Source organism: Giraffa tippelskirchi, chromosome 4 (genome assembly GCF_054371585.1).
Source record: "Giraffa tippelskirchi isolate mGirTip1 chromosome 4, T2T-mGirTip1v1.2.pri, whole genome shotgun sequence".
Lineage (NCBI taxonomy): Eukaryota > Metazoa > Chordata > Mammalia > Artiodactyla > Giraffidae > Giraffa > Giraffa tippelskirchi.
Window position 1 is genome coordinate 36584569 of NC_137278.1, and position 27159 is coordinate 36611727.

Consider the following 27159-nt stretch of genomic DNA (forward strand, 5'->3'; position numbering starts at 1 on the left):
CCCCTCATTTCCAGTACTCAGCTTTGGGGGCACAGAGGGAATCATCGGAGGTGGAGGTCAGCAGGGCCCAGGGCATCTATGAGTCACCACAGCACACAGTGTTACGTAAATTCAGGGGAGTGGAGGTTATACATGAGTGACAGGGGGCCATCTCAGATCATCACCAAGAAGCTGAAAGAGGGACTCTATCAGAATTCACTTCAGTGTTGATTCCATCTGTACCAGCAAAACCATCACTCTGCAATCCACATGTCATGAAAGGAATAATGCTACCACCTTCCCCAAAAATCTGCAAAATTGCCTTCATGGTGCAAAGCAATAACAATTTAATTAAACCAAATATTTACAATGGCAGAATCTAAAGATAGAGATATTGATAAATAAACAGACATAAAACTCTTTAAAAGGATATAAATACAGGATCACTATTTATAAAATCAGTAATACCTTAAGTAGTAGTATACATGGCACTTTATGACAAACCGTTGTATTTTTCATCATTTGGAATAAATAAAGGTTTTTCTAAATAAAATGCTTTTCTACTCCCTGAGCCATGCTTTGAAAGTGCTCCCTCCTTCTCCCGTACTGCCCATCTACCAGGCTGTCAAATTTCCTTTAGTTCTGCCAAAAGACACCCTTTGATCCCCTCCTTTCAGCCTCCTCTAGTCTGCTATGGGCCTGGAAACTGGGCAGTCATGTTGGTTAGAAGAGTTTGTAAATGAATAATAAATAGAATTTTAACGAATGGCTCTAGGTTGCTAATTTATAAATAGAATGTATGGCCTTAGAAAATGGCCAAAGCTCTGATTTTCCATCTGGGTTCTGGGTTGGTAGGGATCCCATGAAAATGAGGTATGAACATAGTTTTTTAAAAAAAAAAACAGATATACTAACCATTTACTGATTAACTCTATGATGTAGCATGGATTTGTTGTTTTTCTTCGAAGTAGACCTGATAGCCCATAGGTCAGGTAAACACACTGACACCCATCATATGCAGGAAGCCCTTTAAGAAGCTGGGTGTTTCAAATCTACTGGTACACACCAAATCCAACTGTCTGCAGATATTGTTAGCAGAAGATCACTCAGTGACCTCAGAGGCCAGAGCCAGCCCATCCCCTCAAACCTTGCCAATTCTATTATTTTCTGCACTCTTGAAAGTGTGTCAGACCCATCTCTGACATTCAGTTAAGGATGCTTCATCTTTCAGTCACCTGGTGACTGGACTTGGGGCCTCCTCCCCCTCACTCCTGGGAAGCCATGGAGACAGGACATTATATAGGTCTACCCCACCCCCAGACAGTTAAAACTTAGCCTATGCTGCTACCAGTGTGTAGATGCCAATTTACATATGTCTATAAACATATCATTCCTTCTTCAGATCTTGGAACCTAGACTCTTACCCCAAATATGATGACACAGCATGTCTAAGATCATTTAAGTTGGACGCCCATGGAGGCAGTATCGTACAAAGGTAAGCACACCAACCCGGAGTCAACTCAGGCCACGTCTCTGCTTGTGGTTGTGATGACTGGGGAAAAGAGCTGGTCTTGACAACCCCAAGGCGATCTTTGCTCCCTCACTTCTCTTTTTGTATGCTGCCCATCCTCCCCGATGAGAAGGTGATGGCTGGAGACACGGTCCTGAAGAATTGTAGGTGGGTTGAACGTGGGTTGGTCTCAGCTAAAGGCCACCTTTGGTCCATATGCAGAGTCCTCAGTGAGGATCAGTGAGCTTCCAGCCTTCTCAGCAGTACAGAGCCATCATTAGCCACTGGAATAACAGGGAAGCAAGTTACAGTCCATTCAGACCCATCTCTGACATTCAGTTAAGGGTGCTTCATCTCTCAGTCACCTGGTGACTGGACTTGGGGCCTTCTCCCCTTCACTCCTGGGAAGCCATGGAGACAGGACATTAATGGATGGCTTAGCCAGAGGCACCACACCGTCCGGTGGTAAGTATAAATCAACCTGAAATATAATCAACCTTGACTTCTCCTGGTGCCTGTGAATGATGATAGCCAGAGATGCAGGTTGATTCTATATTCAATTCGCAATGCAATTTTCCCCCATGAATTCAATTTGGCACACTCTTGATAGCAGTGCGCAGGTGTGTGGACCGACTGGGCAGCAGAGATCCATTAGAGCATATTCTACATGTTTACATTTATGAGCCCATTGGTCGGACAGCTTTATGTGCGTGTGATGAATGGTCCCTCTAACTCACACAGTGGGGATCTCTGGAGAGGCCATACCCCGGGCCAATTACATAAAAAGGGTGATGCTGATGCTGGTGATGGTGAAGGTGATAATGGTGATGTTACCAAAGGGATCAGAGAAAACCCCAGAGTAAAATCCCGACAAGTTGACTGCTACTCCCTTCAGACCACCTTGAATGACCTTGAGGATCTCCTTAAGGAACCAGAGATGATCAGGGCTGCAGAGACTCTTACAGACCACCTCGCTCAGCCAGCTCATCTCACGTATTGGGAAGTTGAGGCCCAGAGGTGTAACATGATTTGCCCGCAGATGGTTACAAGGGGTGCTTTGGCTTGTAACAGTCCATTCTCTTGTTGTTATAGCACATTGCTTTTTAGATGCCTCCTCAAGCTGTGGGCTATCCTATGTCGATTGCCACACTGACACTGTCCTGCTCTCTCAGTGCTGAGTCTACTGCTATGGAAGAACTGCTTGAGATCAGGAGGTGGTCTTGGGGACCTTTGCTTGGGGATGGGCCCAGGAGTTCTAAAACCATTGCGTCTCCAGCTGCATCCCACCTCCACACTCAAACATGGGAGTGATTGAGGGTAGACACATGCTGTGGGTCCCTTTATCTTAGCAGGTGAAAGTCACTCAATCGTGTTCAACTCTTTGCGACTCCATGGACTATACAATCCATGGAATTCTCCAGGCCAGAACACTGGAGTGGGTAGCCTTTCCCTTTTCCAGGGCATTTTCCCAACCCAGGGATTGAACCCAGGTCTCCCATCTTGCAGCAGATTCTTTACCAGCTGAGCCACCAGGGAAGCCCACCAGGGAACCTTCTATATCTTAGAAGGTTATTCCATAAAATGGACATCTGGGATCAAGAGAGAAACCCCAGCTTTTATCAGTTCCTTCCCAAGCAGCTCAAAGAGAGAATGTGTTTTATTTTTTTGGCCACCCTGTATGTGATATCTTAGTTCTCCGACCAGGGATCAAACCTGCGCCCCCTGTAGTGGAAGCACAGAGTCTTAACCACTGGCCTGCCAGGGAAGTCCCAGAGAATGTTTGAGAAAGAAAGGGTAGATGATTCAACTCCAGACTCCAATGTCTATGCAGCAAATACCATCTAACACCACATCTGGCCCATAGAAGATGCTCAGTAAATCCATGCAACCTGAGTCATCAGGGAAGATAATCAGTGTCAGACACAGTGTTGTTTTCCCCTCAGCATATCACTTCATTCATTCAACAAACACTTGTACCTTCCCGTGTGCCTGGCACACAGAGGGTGCCCCATCAAAACAATGCCTGAATGAATGAATGCAGTGCTGCCTCCTGAACTCAGCAGAATGAAGGGTCCCCAGCACCCTTCTCCTTTGCAAGACCCTGGACCTGTACTGGCCACCACTCCCTAACATGATGAGACTCAATCCCATGGAGAAGGTCTTACCTCTGACTTCTGGAGGTATATCCCTTTGCCATCTTGGGTCAAGTTTTGGAAGACATCTGTGAAAATGCAGCAGAAAGAACACAGTTAGTGTGTGTGTGTGTGTGTGTGTGTGTGTGTGTGTGTGTGTGTGTGTGTGTGTTGGAAACATAAGGGACTAGCTCCTCCCATACATCCCCTCACCCAGGAACCCAATTTTGGCCTTGGGTTCCCACACATGCCACATCTGTTCTAAGCGAGCCACCCCACACCTCTGCCCTGGAACAGGCAAGGCATCTGTGAGTTTGGGGAGATGCAGCCAGTTTCATAGAAACAGAGCCAGCTTTCCCCAGAGTTCCCTGCACTGGAAGCCGTCCTCTTTTTGCTTGAACTGAGGACAGGTGGACAATCCACGGGGAGAGCAGAGGAAGCCCGGGTCCACCCTCCTTCCCATCAGCTCACCCTCCATGTTCTCCACACGCAGCATCAAGTGGACAAAACTGACGAAGTCCATCTGGAGGTTGGGGCTGCCGTAGCGGATAAGCATCAGTTGACAGACGTCATCACTGAGCACGATTCCTGCATGGAACACAGGCTCCCGCCATGAGTGCTGGGACCTCACACCTAGCTCCCCTCCCACCTGACACCCCTAAATTGTTCCTCCACCTCCAGGACCTGAATCCTAATAGTCCAGGGTCTTCTTTGACAGGGTTCATTGTGAATTAATTACTTAGTTTATTAATCTTATTTTCTCTCCATTCTCTTTCCCTGTCCCCTAGGCAACCAGAAGGATCTCTTGATCAAGCAGGTTACTGGCCTTCCAGGCAGGAGGCAGTCTGCTTAGTGGTCGAGTGAATCTGTTTTGGAGTCTGGGAGTCCTGGAGGTAAGCCCCAGGTAACTTAACTTATCTGAGCTGCTATTTCTTCCTCTGTAAAGTGGGGATTATGACAGGGTCTTGGCAAAGACTGAAGTGTGGGTGTGCCAGCCCTCAGCAAATGTTCTCTGTGAACATACTGATAATAATCCATGTTTTAGTTAATCACATATCCTCATCTTTGGGCCTCTGAACTCAGGGAGTAACTCTGCTCTTTAGAATGACTGTAGGCTTCCCTAATGGTTCAGTCAGTAAAGAATCTGCCTGCAATGCAGGTAGACCTGGGTTTGATTCCTGGGTCAGGAAGATCCCCTGGGGAAGGAAATGGCAACCTACTCCAGTACGCTTGTCTGGAAAATCCCATGGACAGAGGAGCCTGGCAGGCTACAGTCCATGGGGTCACAAGAGTCGGACATGACTTTGTGACTAAACCACCACCAGGACGTCACACACCCCTGCCCCACCCCCAGCCCCACTCCCGGTCCGCTGTTTGCCTACCTGCCTCCCTCATGGCAGCCTGCAGCTGGGCCCAATTCAGGGATCCTGACTGGTTAATGTCTTGCTTGTGGAAAACCTCCTGGGAAGAATACACAGCAAAGGCTGAGGAAGCCAGGTGTCTCCAAGCACCTGCTGAGAGCCCCTTGCACCCCAGTGTCAAGCCTGCAGGACTGCTAGTGAGCGTGAGGCTCCATCTTCGGGCCTAGCTACCCAGACAAGAACAGGCTGGGGTCTCCTGGCCGGGATCCCACCCCCTGTCCCAGTTGTCCTTTAGGCTGTAAGAGGGGGCAGTATTTCTGTCATGAGGGATAGAGAGTCAGGATACAGATAAACATGCTTAATCTAAGTGAGTTATCCAAATTTTGAAGGGCTTCCAACCTGATGACTCAGGAGACAGGAGGAGAGTTGTGAGCAACAACTGTAAAAGTAGGCAGGAACCAATTTATGAAGGACTCTAAATGCCATGCTAAGGGGTGTGAACTTGATCTGAAGGCCACTGGGAGTCTCTTCCTTTTAGTTAGGTAAGGAAGGAGGCAACATGATCAGATGTCATTTTCAAAATTCAGAAGACTATTGCAACAGGCTCTCTGGGTTTGGGAGAGAAAGGAGGAAACACTAAAAGGACACTTGGGAAGACGGGGTGAGCGGTTGGGTAGTGTCAGGCGAGTGTATTCTCCTCGGTTCTGTCTCATCTCAACAAAAATTTGAAGCGGCAGACATTAGAGCCCTCGCATGTCATAGATCTCGAACAGACCGTATTATAGCTCTTAGACAGATCAGTGTTACAGCTCCATGTTACAGCTCAATTTTATTTAGAAAATAGCAGGAAAATATATCCTCAAGGTGTGAGGGCATGCCGACCCAAAGACGCAAAGAGAAGAGAGGGGGAGACCTTGCCCTTTGGCTCTTCTTTTTATATGCTTTTTCCTCCCCCCTGGGCCTGCCCTATGTAAATTGGGCTAGCCAGGGGTGCTGTTTGTTCTACCTGAGGTCCTCACTCCATTCCTTGGACCTTTCTTTGCTCTATTTTTGCGGGCTTTTCCCTTCCTTGTCTTTTAGCCACCACCATTCTGGACTCTTGTTTCCCATTCTAACTACCTAACAGTAGAAAGGGCTGGAAGGGAGAGAAGTCTTTTACAAGTTTTGCAGAATTGCCATTTCTGCACCATCCTGCGGGAGGCGGGCTAAACACTTGTTCTCACCTGATAGAACATCAGCTGCTTCCACAGGTCCCTGAATTCCTGGATACTCACAGTGCCGGATGCGTTAAGCTGATAGCAGGGTTAAGGTCAAGGCCACCACAGGAGTTTCATGCCCACCTCTGGAGGCAGTTATGGGCCCTTAACGGAGCCGCGAGCAATTTGGGACACCACAGTCAATGTCGGACATCCCTAGTTTGCCTCGCCTGGCTGGTCAGTCCAGCCCAGGGCTCCCTGGCCCTTGCTAGGAAAGGACAGAATGAGCTGGAACACTACAACTCTGGGAGGAGAGGTGGGGATGATGGTGATGTCAACAGCTTCCATTTAGTGAAACAGGTTGTTCTGACGTGGCCGATTTGATACAGTGTAAATAAAACATAGTCAATATTTTTTCACTGTTGTTAAAGCTAACTTATGGATGGATTCAGGCACAAGGGTGGATGAGGAGGCCTTTTATATTTAGTCATTTTGTGACAAGTTAACAGTTGAATGGTTGGCTCTGTAGACCATGTCCAAGTCCCCCCATGTCAGAGAGACTGGGTCAAAAATACTACCACATGCCAGCTCTATTGGAGCCCTGATGGTGGGCCTAGTGCTGAGCTACACACTTGACCTATGGAACTTCATTTTCATCTAGCATTTGGGGTAAGTACTAACTTCCCCCTGCTACGGATGATGAAATGAGAGCTCAGCGAGTATGACCTTGTCCAAGTCCATACATCTGGTGACAAGGCTGGGGCCTGCCCCAAAGCCTGCACACCTGACCACCATCCCCCATCGCCCCTGGCCTCTGCAAAGTTGCTAACAAGATTCTTTGTATTTGCAACCCTCTTCACACTATCCATTCTATGTGCCTCTCTGTAGTGTGGGTAATTAAACTCCAGTTAACTTGTCCACTTAGAAAAGCAGAAGGTTTGCTGGAAAAATCACAGGGTTGAGAATGAGGAAAACTGAGTTCTCGGCAGGTCACTGAACTCCAAGCTCTGGTTTCCCGATCTATAAATGGGGGCAGCTGCTGCCCCATCAGGAAAAGGAAAACTCAGAACCCTGAGGCTCCTTTAAAAGCTTCTTGTCACCCAGAGAAGTGTTACTATCCACCACCCTGCAGCTGCCTCATCCTCACTCTTAGGAAATAAACTCATTGTTATTAATAACAATGCATGCGTGCTAAGTCATTTCAGTCATGTCCGACTCTGTGAGACGCTATGGCCTATAGCCTGCGAGGCCCCTCTGTCCATGGGATTCTACAGCAAAGAATCCTAGATTGCATTGTCATGCCCTCTCCAGGGGATCTTCCTGACCCAGGGATCAAACCTGGGTGTCCTGCATTACAGGCAGATCCTTTATGTCTGAGCCACTAGGATATTGATCACTCATTCAATGATTCAGTGACAGTTCTGTCCTTAGCACTTTATCTTATTTGCATACCAATCCTACAGGATAGGCTTTAACACCACCCCAGGCTACACATGAGGACTCTGTCACTCATCAGTTCAGTTCAGTTCAGTTCATTTCAGTCGCTCAGTCGTGCCTGACTCTTTGCAACCCCATGAATCACAGCACGCCAGGCCTCCCTGTCCATCACCAACTCCTGGAGTTTACCCAAACTCATGTCCATCGAGTCGGTGATGCCATCCAGCCATCCCATCCTCTGTCATCCCCTTCTCCTCCTGGCCCCAATTCTTCCTAGCATTAGGGTCCTTTCAAATGAGTCAACTCTTCGCATGAGGTGGCCAAAGTATTGGAGTTTCAGCTTCAACATCAGTCCTTCCAATGAACACCCAGGACTGATCTCCTTTAGGATGGACTGGTTGGATCTCCTTGCAGTCCAAGGGACTCTCAAGAGTCTTCTCCAACACCACAGTTCAAAACCATCAATTCTTCGGTGCTCAGCTTTCTTCACAGTCCAACTCTCACATCCATACATGACTACTGGAAAAACCATAGCCTTGACTAGACTGACCTTTGTTGGCAAAGTAATGTCTCTGCTTTTTAATATGCTATCTAGGTTGGTCATAACTTTCTTTCCAAGGAATAAGCATCTTTTAATTTCATGGCTGCAATCACCATCTGCAGTGATTTTGGAGCCCAAAAAAATAAAGTCAGCCACTGTTTTTGCTGTTTCCCCATCTATTTGCCATGAAGTGATGGGATCAGATGCCATGATCTTAGTTTTCTGAATGTTGAGCTTTAAGCCAACTTTTTCACTCTCCTCTCTCACTTTCATCAAGAGGCTTTTTAGTTCTTCACTTTCTGCCATAAGGGTGGTGTCATCTGCATATTTGAAGTTATTGATATTTCTCCCTGCAATCTTGATTCCAACTTGTGCTTCCTCCAGCCCAGCATTTCTCATGATGTACTCTGCATATAAGTTAAATTAGCAGGGTGACAATATACAGCCTTGACGTACTCCTTTCCCGATTTGGAACCAGTCTGTTGTTCCACATCCAGTTCTAACTGTTGCTTCCTGACCTGCATACAGGTTTCGCAAGAGGCAGGTCAGGTGGTCTGGTATTCCCATCTCTTTCAGAATTTTCCACAGTTTATTGTGATCCACACAGTCAAAGGCTTTGGCATAGTCAATAAAGCAGAAATAGATGTTTTTCTGGAACTCTCTTGCTTTTTCGATGATCCAGCGGATATTGGCAATTTGATCTCTTGTTCCTCTGCCCTTCCTAAAATCAGCTTGAACACCTGGAAGTTAATGGTTCACATATTGCTGAAGCCTGGCTTGGAGAATTTTGAACATTAATTTACTAGCGTGTGAGATGAGTGCAATTGTGCGGTAGTTTGAGCATTCTTTGGCATTGCCTTTCTTTGGGATTGGGATGAAAACTGACCTTTTCCAGTCCTGTGGCCACTGCTGAGTTTTCCAAATTTGCTGGCATATTGAGCACAGCACTTTCACAGCGTCATCTTTCAGGATTTGAAATAGCTCAACTGGAATTCCATCACCTCCACTAGCTTTGTTCGTAGTGATGCTTTCTAAGGCCCACTTGACTTCACATTCCAGGATGTCTGGCTCTAGGTGAGTGATCACACCATCGTGATTATCTGGGTCGTGAAGATCTTTTTCATACAGTTCTTCTGTGTATTCTTGCCACCTCTTCTTAATATCTTCTGCTTCTGTTAGGTCCCTACCATTTCTGTCCTTTATCGAGCCCATCTTTGCATCAAATATTCCCTTGGTATCTCTAATTTTCTTGAAGAGATATCTAGTCTTTCCCATTCTGTTGTTTTCTTCTATTTCTTTGCATTAATCGCTGAGGAAGGCTATCTTATCTCTCCTTGCTATTCTTTGGAACTCTGCATTCAGATGGGAATATCTTTCCTTTTCTCCTTTGCTTTTTGCTTCTCTTCTTTTCCCAGCTATTTGTAAGACCTCCTCAGACAGCCATTTTGCTTTTTTGCATTTCTTTTTCTGGGGGATGGTCTTGATCCCTGTCTCCTGTACAATGTCACGAACCTCTGTCCATAATTCATCAGGCACTCTGTCTATCAGATCTAGTCCCTTAAATCTATTTCTCATTTCCACTGCATAATCATAAGAGATTTGATTTAGGTCATACCTGAATGGTCTAGTGGTTTTCCCTACTTTCTTCAATTTAAGTCTGAATTTGGCAATAAGGAGTTCACGACCTGAGCCACAGTCAGCTCCCGGTCTTGTTTTTTCTGACTGTATAGAGCTTCTCTATCTTTGGCTGCAAAGAATATAATCAATCTGATTTCAGTGTTAACCATCTGGTTAGTTAAGTGCTAGGGCTGGGTTTCAACCCCAGGCAGTCTGGCTCCAGGGCAAAGCTCTCCAATAGCAGAATGCATCTACCCACAAACCGGGAAGGATACATCCAGCAGAGCCAGGATACCCTGACAGGCCTCGAGGCTGAAGAAAGGCTGTTTGCTTCCTAGACCTGTGAAGGAACAGAAAGAGTCTGCATGAGAGTGGCCCTGGGACTGCATGGCCCTTTTTCCGAACAGGAAGAGGCAGTGCTGTCTAGACCCTCCGTAGGTTCCAAGGAGCATCATTTATCTTGGGAGTGGGGAGAGTAAGAGCAGTGGAGACAGCGAGAGAAGGCTTGGGGGGTTGGGGCACAGGGGGCGATTCCTACCCCCAAGGAAAACAGTAAAACCCTGAAGAGAACATTCTGGCTTACACAGTGGGACAGATGAACATGGCCTTCTGTACCCGGTGGAGTGGCACAGGGGTGACATTTTGTAACTGTGGGAGTGGCAGAGGCAGGTAGCCAGCTAGTCACAGACTACCCAGCCTGAAGGAGCAACTTGTTCAAGCTCCCACCCAAACTGGGAGACAGCCTCAGACGTCTTGACAGTGCTCCTGTCAGCGATGGGACCTCTCTTTTTCACGTGAATCCATAGCTCCAAGTCAGGAGAAATTTCTCATTTAATTCCAACTGCTACTGCTAAGTCACCTCAGTCGTGTCCGACTCTGTGTGACCCCATAGATGGCAGCCCACCAGGCTCCTCCATCCATGGGATTTTCCAGGCAAGAGTACTGGAGTGGGGTGCCATTGCCTTCTCCCATTTAATTCCAAAGGAACCTCTTTTCTCATTCATTCACTAGACCTAGTTTTACCTCCAGAAAAGCATAAATAACTATCTGTCCCCTCCTTGACATCTCCACTCCATTCTAAATATCTAAACGTTTCTCTAACACTTCCCCAGATGACATGGTTTCTAAACTCTCACCTCCCTCTTCCATGAGCTATGCTTTGCCAGCATCTCCCTAAAATGCGATACCAAGACTGGAACACACTCCTGCAGCTGCAATTGGATTAAGCAGAGTACAGTGGGTCTATCATTTCCAAAATTTTCAGTCTGCATTTCCCAAATTAGGTTCCAGGGGAGATGTTTTGCAGAGAAAGGGTTTTGAGTTTAAATACATTTAAAATATTTTGTATCTACAAGCCTTTTCTCCATTATCATGTACCTTAGCACGTGATTGGTATAGAGGAGACAACATTGAAATTTTGTTTAACATAGAATTACCTAAGCTCAATTGACCATAGAATGTAACCGCTTATATTTCATGGAACACTCACTAAAACCTAATTTCCTAAGCACAGTTGACCATAGAACCTAACCCTTTTTATTTCATGGAACACTCACTAAAACCTTTTGGTTTCTAACATTTCTTGGAACACGATTTCAAAAACACACATCTAAAGCTTCCATTAAGTACTGCCTGAATTTTGATTAGCTTATTTAGCAGCCACTTAAAACTATTAACACATGTTAAGCTCAAGGTCAACTAAATTAACCAGATATCTTTCAAATAAACTGCCACAAAGATGAGGTCTCTTCTGTTATGAACTTGTGCAACCAATTTTTTAAAAATTACAAAATGGCAGTTTTTAATTATCACCCTGACTGCATTTCATCTTTTTGGCTTGGGCACAGCTTGTGGTGAACGTTCTGAATTTCAATTCTGTTGTCTATTAATGATTCCTCCCAGCTCTGTGCCATCTGCAGATCTGATAAGCCTTCGTGTCTTGCCTTCTTCCAAGCCATTGATAAAAGCTGAGGACGTGTAGGGGGACCAAGGGCAGAATACAGAGATTCATCTAAGTATCTAAACATGTAGACTCTGATCCATAACATAGAATTATCCCTCTGGTTTCATATTTATATAATTCTTGGGATTGATGCTAAAATTTTGAATCATATTGCTACTTTCCAACCCCCACTTCATCACTTGTTATGGGAGACTTTACCAACTATTTTGCCAAAATCTATAGTAGCTCTTTGATCTGTCCACCAGAAACCCTCTCATAGGAATAAATGAAAGCAATGTGTCCATCCATTCTTTTAAAAATTTAAATGCGCAGAAGCCATCTCTTTTAGATAATTTCCATAGAATTTTTTTTTTTTGATGAGGGGTAGGGAGGGGGCACATCTCATATTCTATCATTTCTAGAGCCTTGCCTTCTGGCCTTTTTATGATATTCGAGTGTGGTTTTGAGAAACCATCTGGAAATTATACAATTTCTGAGTTTGTTTGGGTTTGAAGTCTTGGCTTTGTATAAAAGAGAAGCAATCAAATACCCTTCAATTGTTTGGTTTACTTTTTTCATTTTGAGGTTCATTCTCTTGCCTGGAGAAATTATGTTCTTCTCATTCAAAATCTGCATATAATATAGTTTTAGATGGGCTTTAAGCTTTCCTGATGATTTATGCCAGGCTTCACACAAAGGCATCCACATCGAAGTTCTCCCATGTGATGTGCTCCCTTCTATCAGATTTTTGTAGGTTAATCAATTTAAATATGAGCTCATCAGAGATCTCCCTGGTAGGCTACTCAATACTTAATTATTTATTTGCTGAGTTGAAGAAATGAGTGCTATTCTTCCACACAGAGTTTCTAAGCCAAGAAAGGAATACTCAGCTATTCTTCTCAAACTAGCAAACTAGCAGAAATCTTTATTTTCTCTACCATGTACCTCTACACACCCAACAAAGCAAAAAAAAGAGCTATTTTCTAAGCTGCATGAATTCCTCTACCTCTGTCAGACCACACGACCCACCCTGGTGTAGGACACAGTTGCTGGGGAGACCAGTGGGCATTCACATGGCCCACCAGGAGAAAGAGAAGCAGACCCAGAGTTCAGGAAAGTTGTGTCCCCTGAGTCCAACAGGAATGACTGAAATACTCACCTGACCAGGGCCTGTGGTTCAGGATATTCTGCAGTTGGATCGCATTTATTTCTGGATACTGAAATGGAAGCAGAGGGTCAAAAGAAAATCGTCATTCCTGAAGGCTCATTAGATGTAGAACCCACAGATAAGCAGGGCTGGGAAAGGCCTCTCCCACACCTGCTTAGCACAGCACATATGTCATTTCTGGGCAGAATAAGTGACACTGTTTTCTTATACATAAGGACTTGACTAGACACATAATTAAATCCAAAATTTCATAAGAACTTCAACAACAGTTTAACTGGGTGTCAAATTCAGAGTGCCCCAGCAGGGCAGGACTCTTAAGAGGTAGACTAATAAGGTGTTTCTCAAACTGGGTTCTATAGAGATGCTACAAAAATATAGCAATTGAGTTTCAATTTTATTCTTATTTAACTATCCTTAGCCAAGAGTCCAGATTTCCATTCTAGACTTCATCAGAAGCTACTTTTTACATGGACATTTGACTTTAAAACATTAATGAAATGTAAGTACCATAAATTTGAACTTATAAAATGGATATGATACCTTTATATTTATCTGTTTTATATATTGTAGGATTCTCTATGAGATTCCATTTGATAAAAGGACTGCAGCAGAAAATGTTTGGAAACCCCTGGCATGGAGGAAAATTCTTCAAAACAATCCAAAGAAGATTTTGATGTAGCCTCTCTGACTACACTAAGCAAATGCCAGTGTGAAAATGAGAAAAGATGGGAAAGCAGGCAACTTGTGAATTAAATCAGGAGAGTTACTAACGTAGGAAGTTCATATTCTTCCAGTTTTAATGACATCTCTGATGTCAGACCCAGATTTCCTGCCCTGTTCCTAACTGGGTTTACTGTCCTACAAATTAAGAATGGGGTGGCTTTCTGCTGGTGCTCAGACCTGGGTCAGTCCAAAGAAAGAACCTGAAAGGCCACCAGCTGGGTAGCCTTCCTTTTCTCCAGTGCCTCTTACCAGTCCCAACCCCCACAGGGGACCACCCACGGGATCTTTCTCCCTGGGTTTCCTTCCTCCAGACACCCCAGGGCTCCTCATGGCCACGCTCCACCCTCCCCTCCCACACTGAGTCTCACCCCTGCCATATTCCATGTTTTTAGGGATTGAAAATTGAAGTTGTTTCTCCCACAGCAAATCAAGGTAGCTTCCAAGAGCAGATATGCATTTTATAAGAGGCTTCTGAAAACAATGGCTCTACTCATTTGTCTAAAAACTTGCGGGCTTTCCTGGAAAGTGGCTATCTGGGGACTAGGAAGCCTTAAATCACAACTTATACACAGGATCAAGCAGCGACAAACCCATTCTTCTTGAAATTAGAGGCGCCACAGCGTCCGCTGCTCCTCGTTACCTCCCCTGGTCAACTTACCTTTTCAAAGAGTTTGGTGAAGAATTCATCCTTCCCTTCACTTTGGTCTATGATTTCCTATAGAAACAGACATACAGAAGGACAAGGTCATTCCCTGGACAAATGGACTCTCATGCATACACTAATGGGTCATGGCCCCCAGGCCTCTGAAATCTATAAATTTGACCTCGAGCACCACTTTGAATTTTCTACCATAGCCTTCACACACATCCCTTGTCTCTCTCCCTCAGTGACTTGGGGGAAGTAGCAAACTGTGAAAGGGGCAGAAGAAATACCAGGTAGAGAGGAATAAGAGCATGGATGTGTAACTCACACACAAGGGCTCTGGGCCTTCAAGACCAAGGACCTGATCAGAAGGGCAGTTCTCCTGGTACAAAAACAGCAGAATCTGAGGACTTTTAGGGCATGATAGATAACACAATATATGTGCCATAGAGGGCTTCCCCAGTGGCTCAGCGGTAAAGAATCTGCCTGCAATGCAGGAGACAAGGCGACTCCAGTTCGATCCCTGGGTTGGGAAGATCACCTGGAGGAGGAAATGGCAGCCCACTACAGTATTCCTGCCTGGAGAATTCCATGGACAGAGGCTGCAGTCCATAGGGTCCAAAGAATCGGACATAACTGAAGCAACTGAGCACGCACACATGTGCCAGAGTAGGGCCTGCAGGATCTGTGGACCTCGTCCCCCTAAACCCTAAATATGAGGGGAGAAACCTACCCCCCTGGCTTTGTGAACGATCCGGTCACGTGGAAATCCACCTGAAAACTCACCTTAGAGAAGATGACACTGGAATTGCTGCCAATTTCACTGAGAAGGGAGAAAAGACAGACTTACTTCTTGGAGATAGCCTTGGGAACCTTTTGGCCAACACCCTCCCTCATCTTCCCAGTTTCTTAGCTAATGCACCATGCGGTCTTTGCCCGGCTCCACCTCATGCCCCACCTGCCCTTGAAGTGTGCAGTCTGGCACACGGCTCAGCACTCAGCTGTACTTCTCCACCTGCCCTGCGCTCTCACCCCCTGCATTTGCTCGGGATGAGCCCTCCACCCCCACTCCATGTGCCCTTTCCTCCCCCTGCGCTCATCTAGCTACTTCCACACGCACATTAAGACTCAGAAGTCTCACAAGGCAGTGAGACCCAGGACCAAGTTAAACTATCTACACCCAAAACATGAAGGAAGAAGAACTGGGTCCTAAGTACTGAAGGGCAGTCATGTCAAAACAATCCTTGGCAAAATACAGGCCTACCTCATTTCACTGTGCTTCGCTTAATTGTATTTTTCACAGATTAAAGGTTGGCAGCCACCCTGTGTCGGGCAAGTCTACGGGCGCCATTTTTCCAACAGTATTTGCTCACTGCGTGTCTCTGTCACATTTTGGTAATTCTCACAATATTTCAAGCTTTTCATCATTGTTATGTTTGTTATGGTGATCTGTGATCAGTGTTACTATTGCAAAAAGATTTTAACTCATTGAATGCTCACAATACTTGCCATTTTTTAGCAATCAAGTATTTTTTACTTAAGGTATGCACATTGGGGTTTTTTTTTGACACAAAGCTATTGCACAATACTACAGTACAGAGTAAACGTAATTTTTATATGCACTGGAAAACCAAAAACCCCTGTGACTCTCTTTAATGAAGTATTTGCTTTATTGCAGTGGTCCGAAACTAAACCTAAGGTAAGCCTGTTATAAGTTTGGCTGGGGTGTATGTATATAGAATTGTCTGAGCCCGATGGTTGATGACAGCCTCCCTCATCTAAACAATCCCCGTGCCTCCTGTAGGAATCACCACCTCCATGAAGCCACCCCTGCTTCCCCCAGGACCATGGAAAGTTGGCTCAGATACTCCTCCTTGATGTTCTCCTAACACCCTGGGCAAATAAACACTTGCCCCAGATGAAGAGCAACATAAATAACTGCTCACATATCTATGTCCTTTCCAGACTTTGAGCTCCTGGAGGGCAGGGCCCAGGCCTGTTCTAGCTTTTTCTCTAGCAGAGTGTTCATTTGTTAGGAGAGTAGGAAGGAAGAAGTGAAAGTGTCTCCATGCAGAGAGCCGTCCTGCTCTCGGACTCGCCCTGTCTCTCTTCCGTGTGGTCACAGAGACCCCGTCCTCCACCATTTTCCACTTATTCTCCCTCCCTTGGCCCAAGTGGACCCCAATGTCTGGGAGAGGCCTGGCCCTTACTAAAAGATGTGCTTCCTGGAGAAGACTCTGAGGACGAACTCAGACTCCTGGCGGGCCTCAGATGTGCAGGGCACGATCACGTACTTCCCTGGCTCCAGCCACAGTTCCTGGCTCACTTCCTTCTCTGTGAGAAACGTCGCAGGGCAACTCAGGGAAGCATTTTTCCAGAAGAACTCAGAGGACAGTTTCTTATGGGCTTCAAAGCTCTGTAAATGGAGGACAGAGGGAAACAGTTGAGGTGATCACCCAGGACTTGTGGTCAGGCCTGGACACCTTGTCCAGCAGCCAGGACTAAAGTGGCCTCTGATTTTTGCCAAATGCCACCTGCCCCCGTGGAGGGGTGAGGAGTGGAGAGAAAACACCAGAACATGTGCTGAGTAGGTACCTCTGCTGGAACCTTCCATGAGGCTGAATACATAGGTCATTTGATTTGACTTAGTGTTAAAACAACATCATGCATAGAATGAGGTGAGGAATGTCACTGTGTCTACACATCCACATTACAGTTGAGGGTCTGAGGCTCAGATAAGTTAGGTCATCTGCACACAGTTACCCAGCAGGTAAGAGTCTCCGCCAGGAAAGGAATTCAGAGCAGCTGAGCCCCATTGCCCAATCAATTCTAGATCCTTCCTGATGCTGCCTCTAGGCATGCGCTACAGTTTCAAGGTTGATTATGACATGGTTATGGTCACAGGTATACACATACCACCAGCCATCTCCCTCCATACTGATCACTTGGACATTCCACACTATCTCAGGGAATACAGCCTCATAAAAGGGAAAGAGGACTGGCCAAAATCCAGAAGACCCAACCAGAGGTCTGGTTTGTGTTTTGTTTTTACAACATATTTTCATTCTCTCTTTCTCTCTCCCTCCCTCTTTTACTTCCCCCTCTGGCCCTATTTTTCTCTCTCACTTCCTCTTCCCTTGGCTCTCATGCAGGGCTATGGAGGGAGGGGTGGTCCATATGGGGATGCCTACATTTGCTGATAAAGACACTACCTACCACATGAAGACATTTCCCAGATTCCACTCAGGGCTGGGGAAACAAAATGTATCTCCTGGTCATGCTTGCTTTCTTACGGAGACAATGAGAACTAGAGAATCAGCCCATTGCTGTCTTTGCCCTGGTTTCCAGGAATCTCAGAACTCACTTTTACAACCAGTTGTAGTAACTGTCCTATGTGGAGTGTTCCTGGTAGAATCAATTGCTTCCTTCTCCCTTGTCCATTTATAACTGTTTTCTCGCCAGTTGAATTCTATAACTGGTTCATGGTTTTGCTCTGTTTACACCTTTTATTGTAGGTTGACCTAAATTCTATTTAGGAATAGGCTTGATATAAATAACTGTTTCTTTTTAAATTAATAGGTAACTTTGGAAGCACTCAGTATTCCCTCGGGAGAGAAGAAAAGAAAAAAGCCCAAACCGAACCAAGACACCCAATGCAAAATGGTTTCTTTATAAAAATCCTTTTACTCTAATCAGTCTAATCTGAGAAAATTAAGTTTTTCACTCCTGTTTTCTTTGGGAAACAAAATAATAGCTGCCACCCGTCAGAGGCCAGGATAGCTCAGGACTTCTTAACTGATCCCTCTAGGCTGCCACTGCAGCTGAAACACAGAGCTATCCTTGTCCCCTGCCTGTGTTTTCTGTTTTGTTTTCCCAAGCCTTTGTCCCTGTTTCCTAGGCGGTGGGCTGTATGGTCTCCTGTTGTCCCCTCTGTTATAGATCTATTTTATTATGGGCTTCATAACTCAGGCAAGATTGTGATTTATCATTCTTCCTCTGCTGTGACAGTCTGCAATATTTGCCCTAGGTGTTTATGTAGAGATTTAATAAATTCTAAAATTTATTGGTTCTGCATCAGCCTCAGACCTCTCTACGGAGGCATAGGGACTTTAGGGGGTTCTTGGATAAAAAAGAACAGCAGATGTTCTGTGCTTGCACACACAGGCAGTTGGCATTATTGCCAGCCCTTTCCAGAGCTCCTTACATAAGGCTCCTGCAGTCACAGTGACACCGGCCACGAGGGACATCACTCCCAACCAGGGCCAGCGGGCAAGTGTGCAACTCACCTGGGTCATCTGAAAAACAAAAAAAAAGAAGCCTCATTAGGTGGTGAATCCAGCTCTTTCATAAGCACAAATTCTAATAGAGGCTGATTTACAAGAAGACTCTACCCAGAGGCCACTGCCCTTCCCAGAAGACTTGCTGTTCTAGTCAGTGACACTGTAATCCATCATTAGAAATTCTGGAAAAGGGTGAGGCAAGGTAAGCTTGGCTTGGCGGGGGGCAAAGGGAACCAGAATTAACTGTATCAACTGTGTGCCAGGTACAATGATAAGCACTATCCACAGGATCTTCTTCTGTTCCACCCTTTGCATAATTATCACTGTCCCCATTTTACAGAAGGAGAAATTGATGTTCAAATGCAAGGAGGTGGCTTGTTTTAGATCACACGTTCCCAAGGGACAGAGACAGGATTTGCACCCATGGTGGACAAAGAAGGAGGTGCAGACAGAGACAGATGGTAAAGAGGACAGGGAACAGGAGGAAAGGATAAGACCCCACGAGAGGCCTACTGACCCTGAAGAGGTAGAAGCCGATGGCGAGGTGAGGCTTCCGGTTGCGGTGCCTATGTCTAGGCTTCTGGAGCAGGGACACCAGCACGCTGCAGAGCATCTGGGACCTCCTGCCCTCCTGGGGCCTCCAGACCGACAGCAGGAACTGCGGATTCTTCCAAAATGTGCCTGGGGAAAAACACAGCAAAGTGAGACAGGTTTCCCTGGCATCCTGCTCGCCAAACCACAGGGAGGGGCACAGATCCCGGGCGCCTGCCCAGGATTCCCACTCCAGGGCCACCTGGACAGAGCCGGGGCCTCTTCCACCATAGCTCTGTCCCTCTCCCACCCACCTCCTCCACCTCGGGTTCTTTTGTGGACACACAGACCAAAGGTTACTCTCCATGTATTAATAGCTTTGGCCCAGCACACTGCCTGGCACAGACTTTGTGTCCTGTATGTTCACTGCCTGGGTTGGTGACTGTGTTAACTAACTGGAGAGAAGATGCCCGTGGTACCAGGGCAGCTGCACTTTAACGAGGACCAAGTCTTAGCTTATGGGCAGCTTCAGCCTTTGGGGGGACACTGCAGGGGAGAGAAAGTCAGAGCTAAGACCACTGTGACCTTGCTGAGATTCTGCCCCTCTAATCTTTCCTACCGTGGAGATGGCTAAGTACTTCCACTGTGGAGAAAGGAATGCAGTCCCCAAACCACTGCACTTGGAGAATGTATATATGTTTATCTCGTGTACTTGATGACCTGGGAATCCTTCACTTTGTTTCTCTACCAAACTCTAAGTAAAGAGGGCCTGATACATACAATATAAATACTCATTTCATTCCTGCCTGTTACCGGGTTGTTACTTCAGCATATCAAAGGCCTTGTCCGAAAACCACAGAAAGATGTAACTTTTCTATTATTCACATGCACCCGTGGCCTCTGGGGCTGGTTGGGAAAGAGAACCCACCCTCTAGAAAGTTGCAACCCCAACAGATGGGCAGCTTGACTGAGAGTTCTATGCCTCTGTGCAAATTAGGACAAAGGTGTCCCATCTTCCCGCTGGACACGGCTCAGGGCCAGCACACACAGCTCGGCCAGCACAGCCCGCTACCTCCTCAGCCAGGTGCCCCGGGCAACAGCTCTGCCCGCAGCCCCACCTTTGCCTGGAGAAACTGCCACTTTAGACATGAAAGCCTCTGGCTTCCACATACAGACTCACCTCGGGGCGACTTCATCGGACCACCAGCAGTGCTCCCATTCTCCCATCTCCCCTCCAGCATAGTGTACGACCACTTCTGGCCCACCTCCTGAGTCAGCAGGCCTGGGCTCAGTTTACAGATGACCAGAAGCATGAAATGTGCTTTAAAGTCCCCCAGCGACATCCTGTGCAAAGGATGAAGGAGATGACAGTAATCAGGACCAGAGGGAAGCTGCAACTAAGGACCAGGCACCCAACCCTCTCCAGACCCAGGGCCCCATCCTCCACGCCCTCATGCTGACCCAGGAGAGTGTGGCTGGCTGGAGCAATGTGAGGGTCCACCACCAGAAGTGGTGCTACGGAGAAACCCCACTCTGTGGCTGAAAGCAGCCTCCAACAACAGCTGCCTGAGGGCAATGATCCTGTGCCACTGATGGCGGTGACAAAGCAGAATTGGGGTATTCATAGCTGTCCATTGATTTATACATGTTCAGTGAGAATTACACATATCTGTTCCTAGTCATCTACTGATAAAAAAAATTCTTCGCTCATGTAGGCTAACGTTATGGCCCAAAGCATGCCACCTGAACCAGTTTACTGTCTGTAACAGGAAAGTAATAGTATTTTCAGGGCTCTTGAGTTCAATGACCTCTTTAAGAATAAGTCTGAAAAGGATTGGTAAGGGGAGAAGAGGGACCCGTGGGACCAGTTGGAAGTTAATAGTAAGGGTGAAATGCAGAGGAAACGAGGAACAGGTGGGTCTCATGTCAGACACCCAGAAGCAGCATCAGCTCAGGACGTCTGGTGGCCTTTCATAAAAAGAGGTGAGAGGCTTTGGGGTGGGTGGGGTAGTACTGCTTTGCTCTGGAGGGCACAGGTGCAGTAACTTATAGTTTGGCAAGAAACAGCAGTCAGAGAGGAGGTGGTGCCCACCCCCACGCTCTGCTCTGAGCACCCACTGAGCTCCATGCCATAGGTCTCTGCTCTTATCACAGAGACTGTGGATGTTGGATTGCCCTGCTAGGCTGTGAGCTGCTAAAGGGTCTTCTTGATCTCCTAAAAGAAATGCCTGGCATATATGAGGCACCCTGTAAATGTCTGCTGAATGGATGTCCTAATGTAAGCCAGGGTGTGTGTCCTGAGTCCCTGTGTCAAATACCAGAATTCTCCATCATCATCTTTTCTCAGCAGCAGAATCTTCTCCTTGGGGCTCAGTAGATCCCACATACTTGAGCTGAAAACAGAAGAGAAATGTTTTCATGGGGGAGGAATGGATTACAAAGGTCATGCAAGAAATTCTTCAGTAAATGCTCTATAATGGGCTTAGTAGCTCAGTCTAGACACATCACTTACTCTGAGCCAAGCTCTGGACTAGGCTCTTGACATGTTTTATTTTATTTAAGGATAACAACAACTTTACAAACTAGCGATTTTTATTGTCATTTTTGTGTGTGTGTGCTAAGTCACTTCAGTTGTGACCGACTCCTTTGTGTCTCTATGAACTGTAGCCCTCCAGGCTCCTCTGTCCATGGGATTCTCCAGGCAAGAATACTGGAGTGGGTTGCCATGCCCTCCTCCAGGGGATTTTCCCAACCCAGAATCGAACCCATGTTTCTTATGTCTCCTGCACTGGCCAATGGGTTCTTTACCACTAGTGCCACCTGAGAAGCCCCACTGTCATTTTTAGAGATAAGGAAATTGAGGTTAAAAGAGATCAGGTCACTTGCTTGAAGCCACAAAGTTATTAAATGTCAGAACTACCACTGGAATCTATATTGCTATTTCTTTTTTTCATAACTCATCATTTTGGACTTTATTTCTGACCATAAAAGAGTAAGGCTTTCATGTATCACTTTCCCACTATAAACAGCTAAAAATGGGACAAAATACATGAAATAATCATTTTTGGATACAGACAGCAGGCAGCACAGGACTGTGGCCCCAAGAGGAGGGAGACAAATGAAGTGAGCCCTGACACTGACTAGACTCCTGCCTGAAACTAATTCCCCAGACAGTGATGCAGAGACGTGGACCCCGAAAGAGCCTGGCAGTCTTGCTAAGTGGAAGAGACAGAGTCTGAAGTTCAGGGAGGACAAGGCAGCTAGAATTTGCTGGAAACAGTGCCCAAGAGAAGAGGGCTACTTAAGGAAGGAGCTCCAGAGAACTTCATAGGGGGTCCCTTGAGTCTTTGGCTAAAATAAAATCTGCATACATGAAATGAAACCCCACAAGACTGGATTATACTGAGAACAATTCCCAGAGTTGATACCAGGTTGGAAATCATTTGAATTCCCACCAGCCAGGGTTAAAAGACCTTACAGAATACATGGGGTCTTTAGTAAAGAACCCAAAGATTCTACACCTTAGTAGTGGGGTCAAATTATCCCCTCAATAAAGTTTTTCCTAGATCTGTCCTAAAAGAAAACTTCAAAGTATCATTTTAATCCCTGACCAACTAAATTTACAATGTCCAGCATCTAATAAAAAATTACTAGGTATATGAAGAAGCAGAAAATGTGATCCGTGACCAGGAATAAAAACTGACCTAGAAATAAGAGAAATATGATTGAACTAGCCAATAAGGACATTAAAACTCCTATTATAAATATGCTCCATGTTCTCAAAGATGTAAAGGGAACTATGGACATAATGAAAAAAGAAGTGAAAGATATTCTCAAATGGTATCTCTAGATTTAAAAAATATTTATTTAAAATGAAAACCACTTTGGATGAGACTAACTGCAGATTAGACACTATGGAATAAAGTCCATCATTTTATTTAAACCTTATCACACTTCTGGCTCAAAGAAGGTTGCTTAAGATCACACAGCTAACAAAGTTAATTTAACTCATCATTTTTTCTCAAAACAAGTACTTGTTTTCCTAAACAAACCACTAGCAACAACATTATGATGCTATATTTCTGTAACACTTTAAAATTTATATATATCTTTGGATGCCATTTTTCCACATAGACCCAGTCCCTCTGACAATTCTCTTTATTAAAATATAATAAATAGAGTGCAGTACATCCTATCAGGAGTAAAATTCCACTTATTTTTCTGAGCCTTCAATTTTTCATCCATAAAAATGATTCAGTGATAATGCACATTTGAAAATGTTTCTGTACTCTCAAGTGATATGTGAAAGTGAAAGTCACTCAGTTGTGTCTGACTTTTTGCTACCCCATGGACTGTACACTCCATGGAATTCTCCAGGCCAGAATACTGGAGTGGGTAGGCTTTCCCTTCTCCAGGGGATCTTCAACCCAGGGATCCAACCCAGGGATCCAACTCAGGTCTCCTGCATTGCAGGCAGATTCTTAACCAGCTGAGCCAAAACAGAAGCCCAAGAATACTGGAGTAGGTAGCCTATCCCTTCTCGAGTGGATCTTCCTGACCCAGGAATCGAACCGGGGTCTCCTGCAGGCGGATTCTTTACCAACTGAGCTATCAAGAAAGCCCCCAAGTGATATGTAGAGTTAAGTATTATAAACCTTCATTGCCAGAGGGGGAAGGACTATAACACTTGGTCTGCCTTTCTGCCTGTGCCTTATGCCAGCCTGTAGCCTGTAAAGCGCACATACCTTTAGGGTTGATTTTAGGCAGAAACAATCAAAAGGTAGGCATCTAATCAGAATGCCCAGAGGTCATTAAATGTAATTAGAGTGTAGGGGCCAATCCTGATCTGTCTGACCCTGACTCAACAAGTCCAAGTGTACACTGACTAGAAAGAGCACTGGACTAGATGCCAAAGACCTTGCTTGAGTCATGCTGTGAGACCTTAAAGAATTCACTTCATCAAACCAGTCAGTCCTAAAGGAAATCAACCCTGAATATTCATTGGAAGGACTGAAGCAGAAGCTGAAGCTCCAATCCTTTGGCCACCTGATGCAAAGAGCCAACTCATTCGATAAGACCCTGACTCTGGGAAAGATTGAGAGTAAGAGAAGGGGATGGCAGAGGATGTGATGGTTGGATGGCATCACCAACTCAATGGACATGAGTTTGAGCAAGCTCCAGGAGTTGGTGATGGACAGGGAAGCCTGGTGTGCTGCAGTCCATGGGATCTCAGAGTCAGACACAGCTGAGTGACTGAACTGAACTGAAGCATCAGTTTCTTCATAAGTAAATGGGGATGAAATCACCTACCTTATAATACTGTTGTTTGGAGGACTCAATGAAGTGATAAAAATTCAAAAGGTTTAGCACAATGCTGGCAAGCTCTCAATAAATATTAACTTTTATTATTATAGTGAATTAAGTGAAAGTGAAAGTGTTAGTCGTTAAGTTGTGTCTGACTCTTTGCAACCCTATGGACTATAGCCTGCCAGGCTCCTTTATCCATGGGATTCTCCAGGCAAGAATACTGGAGCAGGTAGCCATGCCCTTCTCCAGGGGATCTTCTCCACCCAGAGATCAAACCTGGGTCTCCTGCATTACAAGCAGATTGGTCTGTATATTTAAGCATTGTATATGTATGTGTGTGTGTCTGTGTAAATCACTTTGTGGTACACCCGAAACTAACACAACATTGTAAGTCAACTATTATTCAATTAAAAATAATAATAATTATAAACATGAGGGATTGAACCACACAGTCTAAAAGCTTTCCTGATTCAACCTGAGACCAAAAGCATGCACTGGAATTCGTGTGCCAACAACAAACTTCTCTGCAGCCTTCACCTACCCCATCCTCACCCCTCCCAGCCAGTCTCAGACATTCACCTGTCACTCCAGTCTCCTCTCCACTCTATCTTTCCCCAGGGGTTCCGCAGCCTGACGAGATACTCAGGTCCATGTCTGGTGGTCACCTACACAAAATGAGGAACAATTCAGGTGGCTGGGCTGAGGGCCAACAGCAAATGCTGCAGATACCTGGGTGAGATTCATGCCTGCAGCTGAGACCTTGAAATGAAGCACCAAAGGCCCTAGGAGTTGGCAGAGGAGAAAATGGCTCTTCTGTTTTACTCACTGTGAGACCTAAGACAAGTTACTTAACCTCTCTGTGTCTGTTTCCTGATCTGTGAAATGAAGTTAATGTCACATCTATTGCATGAGTTGAACATTCAAAGATATGTCTACTGAGAATCTGTCAATGTGATCTAATTTGTAAAAAGGGTCTTCTCAGATATAATTCAGTTAAGGATTTTGAGATGAAATCACCCTGGATTAGTGTGGGTCCTAAATTCAATGACAAATGTCCTTACAGAAGAGAAAGGGAAAGACAGAGGAGAAGGGCATGTGGAGATGGAGGCAAAGACTGGAGCTCTGCATTTGAAGTTAGGGAAAGCTGGAGCCACCCTGAGTGGGAGGAAGTACAGAAGGATTCTCCCCAAGCATCAGAGGGAAGATGGTACTAAGGACACCTGGATTTCAGACATCTGGCTTTAGAAAACATTGTGAAAAATACGTTTCTCTTGCTTTACATCTCCCGATTTCTTACTAATGTACCTACTCATAGGACTGTCATGAGCATTGAGTTTAACACTGGTAAAGCAGTTAAGACAGTATCACACACTAAGTGCTAAATTTTGTTAAATAAATATAAAATCATAAAAATAAATATTTTAAAGTATAAATTTTGTTATATAAATATGAAAAAGTTCTTGACACACCAAATATGATTGGTGGAGACCTAAGAGATAGAAGTCGGGTATGAATGGAGTTGAAAAAATCTGAACCAGAGTTAAAGGGAATTGGAGAACTTTGGGGAAGTCACATCCTCTATAGAATAACAGAAGTTCTCGAATATTCAACCTGCTGATTCCTTATCTCCATGCTCTGCTCCTGCTGCTCCCTCCATTAGGAAAGCCCTTCTCCCCTGACACAAATCTACCCATCTTTTAGGGCCAACTCAAGGCCACCTACCCTATAAAGCCTTTTCTGATTTCCCTCCAACCCAACCAGATAAATGTTTTCTCTCCTACTTCTAAACCCCAGAAGACTTTCATCATTGCTTCCTTCTTTTAGCTTCTACTTTGCTTCTCTATAGATTTCAAATATGATTTGTCTCCATACTTGATGGTAAGCTCTTTGTAGGTAGGGTCCCTGTCTGGTTCATCTTCCTCTCAATGTTTAATAAAGCTCAAAAGGTAGAGGGCAATGGAAGGAAACTGGAAGATTGTTGAAAAGGAGCATGTGGGAAAGAAGCAGGAATTTGAAGGCAAACCTCAGATAGAAAAGTTATCATTTAGCAGCCCAGGGCAAAGTGAAGTTCAAGAAATGGTTATGAGACATAAGAGGGCTGTGTGTATGCTTGGTCACTCACTCATATCTGACTCTTTGCAATCCCATGGACTGTAGCCCATGAGGCTCCTCTGTCCATGGGATTTTCCAGACAAGAATACTGGAGTGGGTTGCCATTTCCTTCTCCAGGGGATCTTCCCAACTCAGGGATCGAACCCACAGCTCCTATGTCTTCTGCATTGCAGGCAGATTCTTTTACCCACTGAGCCATCAGGGTTGGATGGCCGATTGGCCGGGGCTGCCCCATGGCAAGAGAGGCTGGGATGATACTTGGAGGCAGCAAAGCCTGAACCCACCATTTCACCCGAGAAGAGTAGCACAGAGGTCTGGGGAGCCCACCACCTGCTTCGGCAGGCCCACCGGAGAACTAACCCCTAGACTGGGCACAGATAGTAACATTCACCAAAATGAGGTAAGGCATTGGGAAGAAGCACTGGAGAGAAGGGAGAGGCGGAAGGGAGACAGAGGAGCTGGGTTCCACTCACCTTCCAGATGCCTGTGAGTGTATAGGCATGGCCGTCCACCAGCCCATTCTCCAGCACCCGCTCATTCTGCAGAGACAGAGAACTCCTGTCAGTGCTCTGTGGGGTACAGCTAACCTGGAAGTCAGGGGGACCTGTTGGCTGGAGCAAGGGTTTATGGGGAGGGTTGGGAGAGACCTATGTGGTCTTTCCCTACAGTTTTCAAAACTC

General features: G+C 45.5%; 1 protein-coding gene across 3 annotated transcripts in view; it reads right to left on the minus strand.

Annotated features, from left to right (window-relative positions):
- Positions 1-302: 302 nt before the first annotated feature.
- Positions 303-27159, minus strand: part of CAPN14 (calpain 14) — a 39714-nt gene continuing 12857 nt past the window's right edge. For all 3 annotated transcript variants that reach the window (XM_081592051.1, XM_081592049.1, XM_081592052.1), the window contains 16 exons: positions 26953-27018; positions 24947-25032; positions 21379-21453; positions 20241-20404; positions 19039-19210; positions 17459-17461; positions 16460-16663; positions 15036-15072; positions 14265-14321; positions 12875-12932; positions 10049-10113; positions 6206-6274; positions 5004-5082; positions 4093-4209; positions 3655-3710; positions 303-1773 (listed from right to left, as the gene is read on the minus strand). In XM_081592051.1, coding sequence (XP_081448177.1) covers positions 1747-1773; positions 3655-3710; positions 4093-4209; positions 5004-5082; positions 6206-6274; positions 10049-10113; positions 12875-12932; positions 14265-14321; positions 15036-15072; positions 16460-16663; positions 17459-17461; positions 19039-19210; positions 20241-20404; positions 21379-21453; positions 24947-25032; positions 26953-27018 — 1335 coding nt within the window. In that variant the 3' untranslated portion in view covers positions 303-1746. The remainder of the gene's footprint in view (positions 1774-3654; positions 3711-4092; positions 4210-5003; positions 5083-6205; positions 6275-10048; positions 10114-12874; positions 12933-14264; positions 14322-15035; positions 15073-16459; positions 16664-17458; positions 17462-19038; positions 19211-20240; positions 20405-21378; positions 21454-24946; positions 25033-26952; positions 27019-27159) is intronic.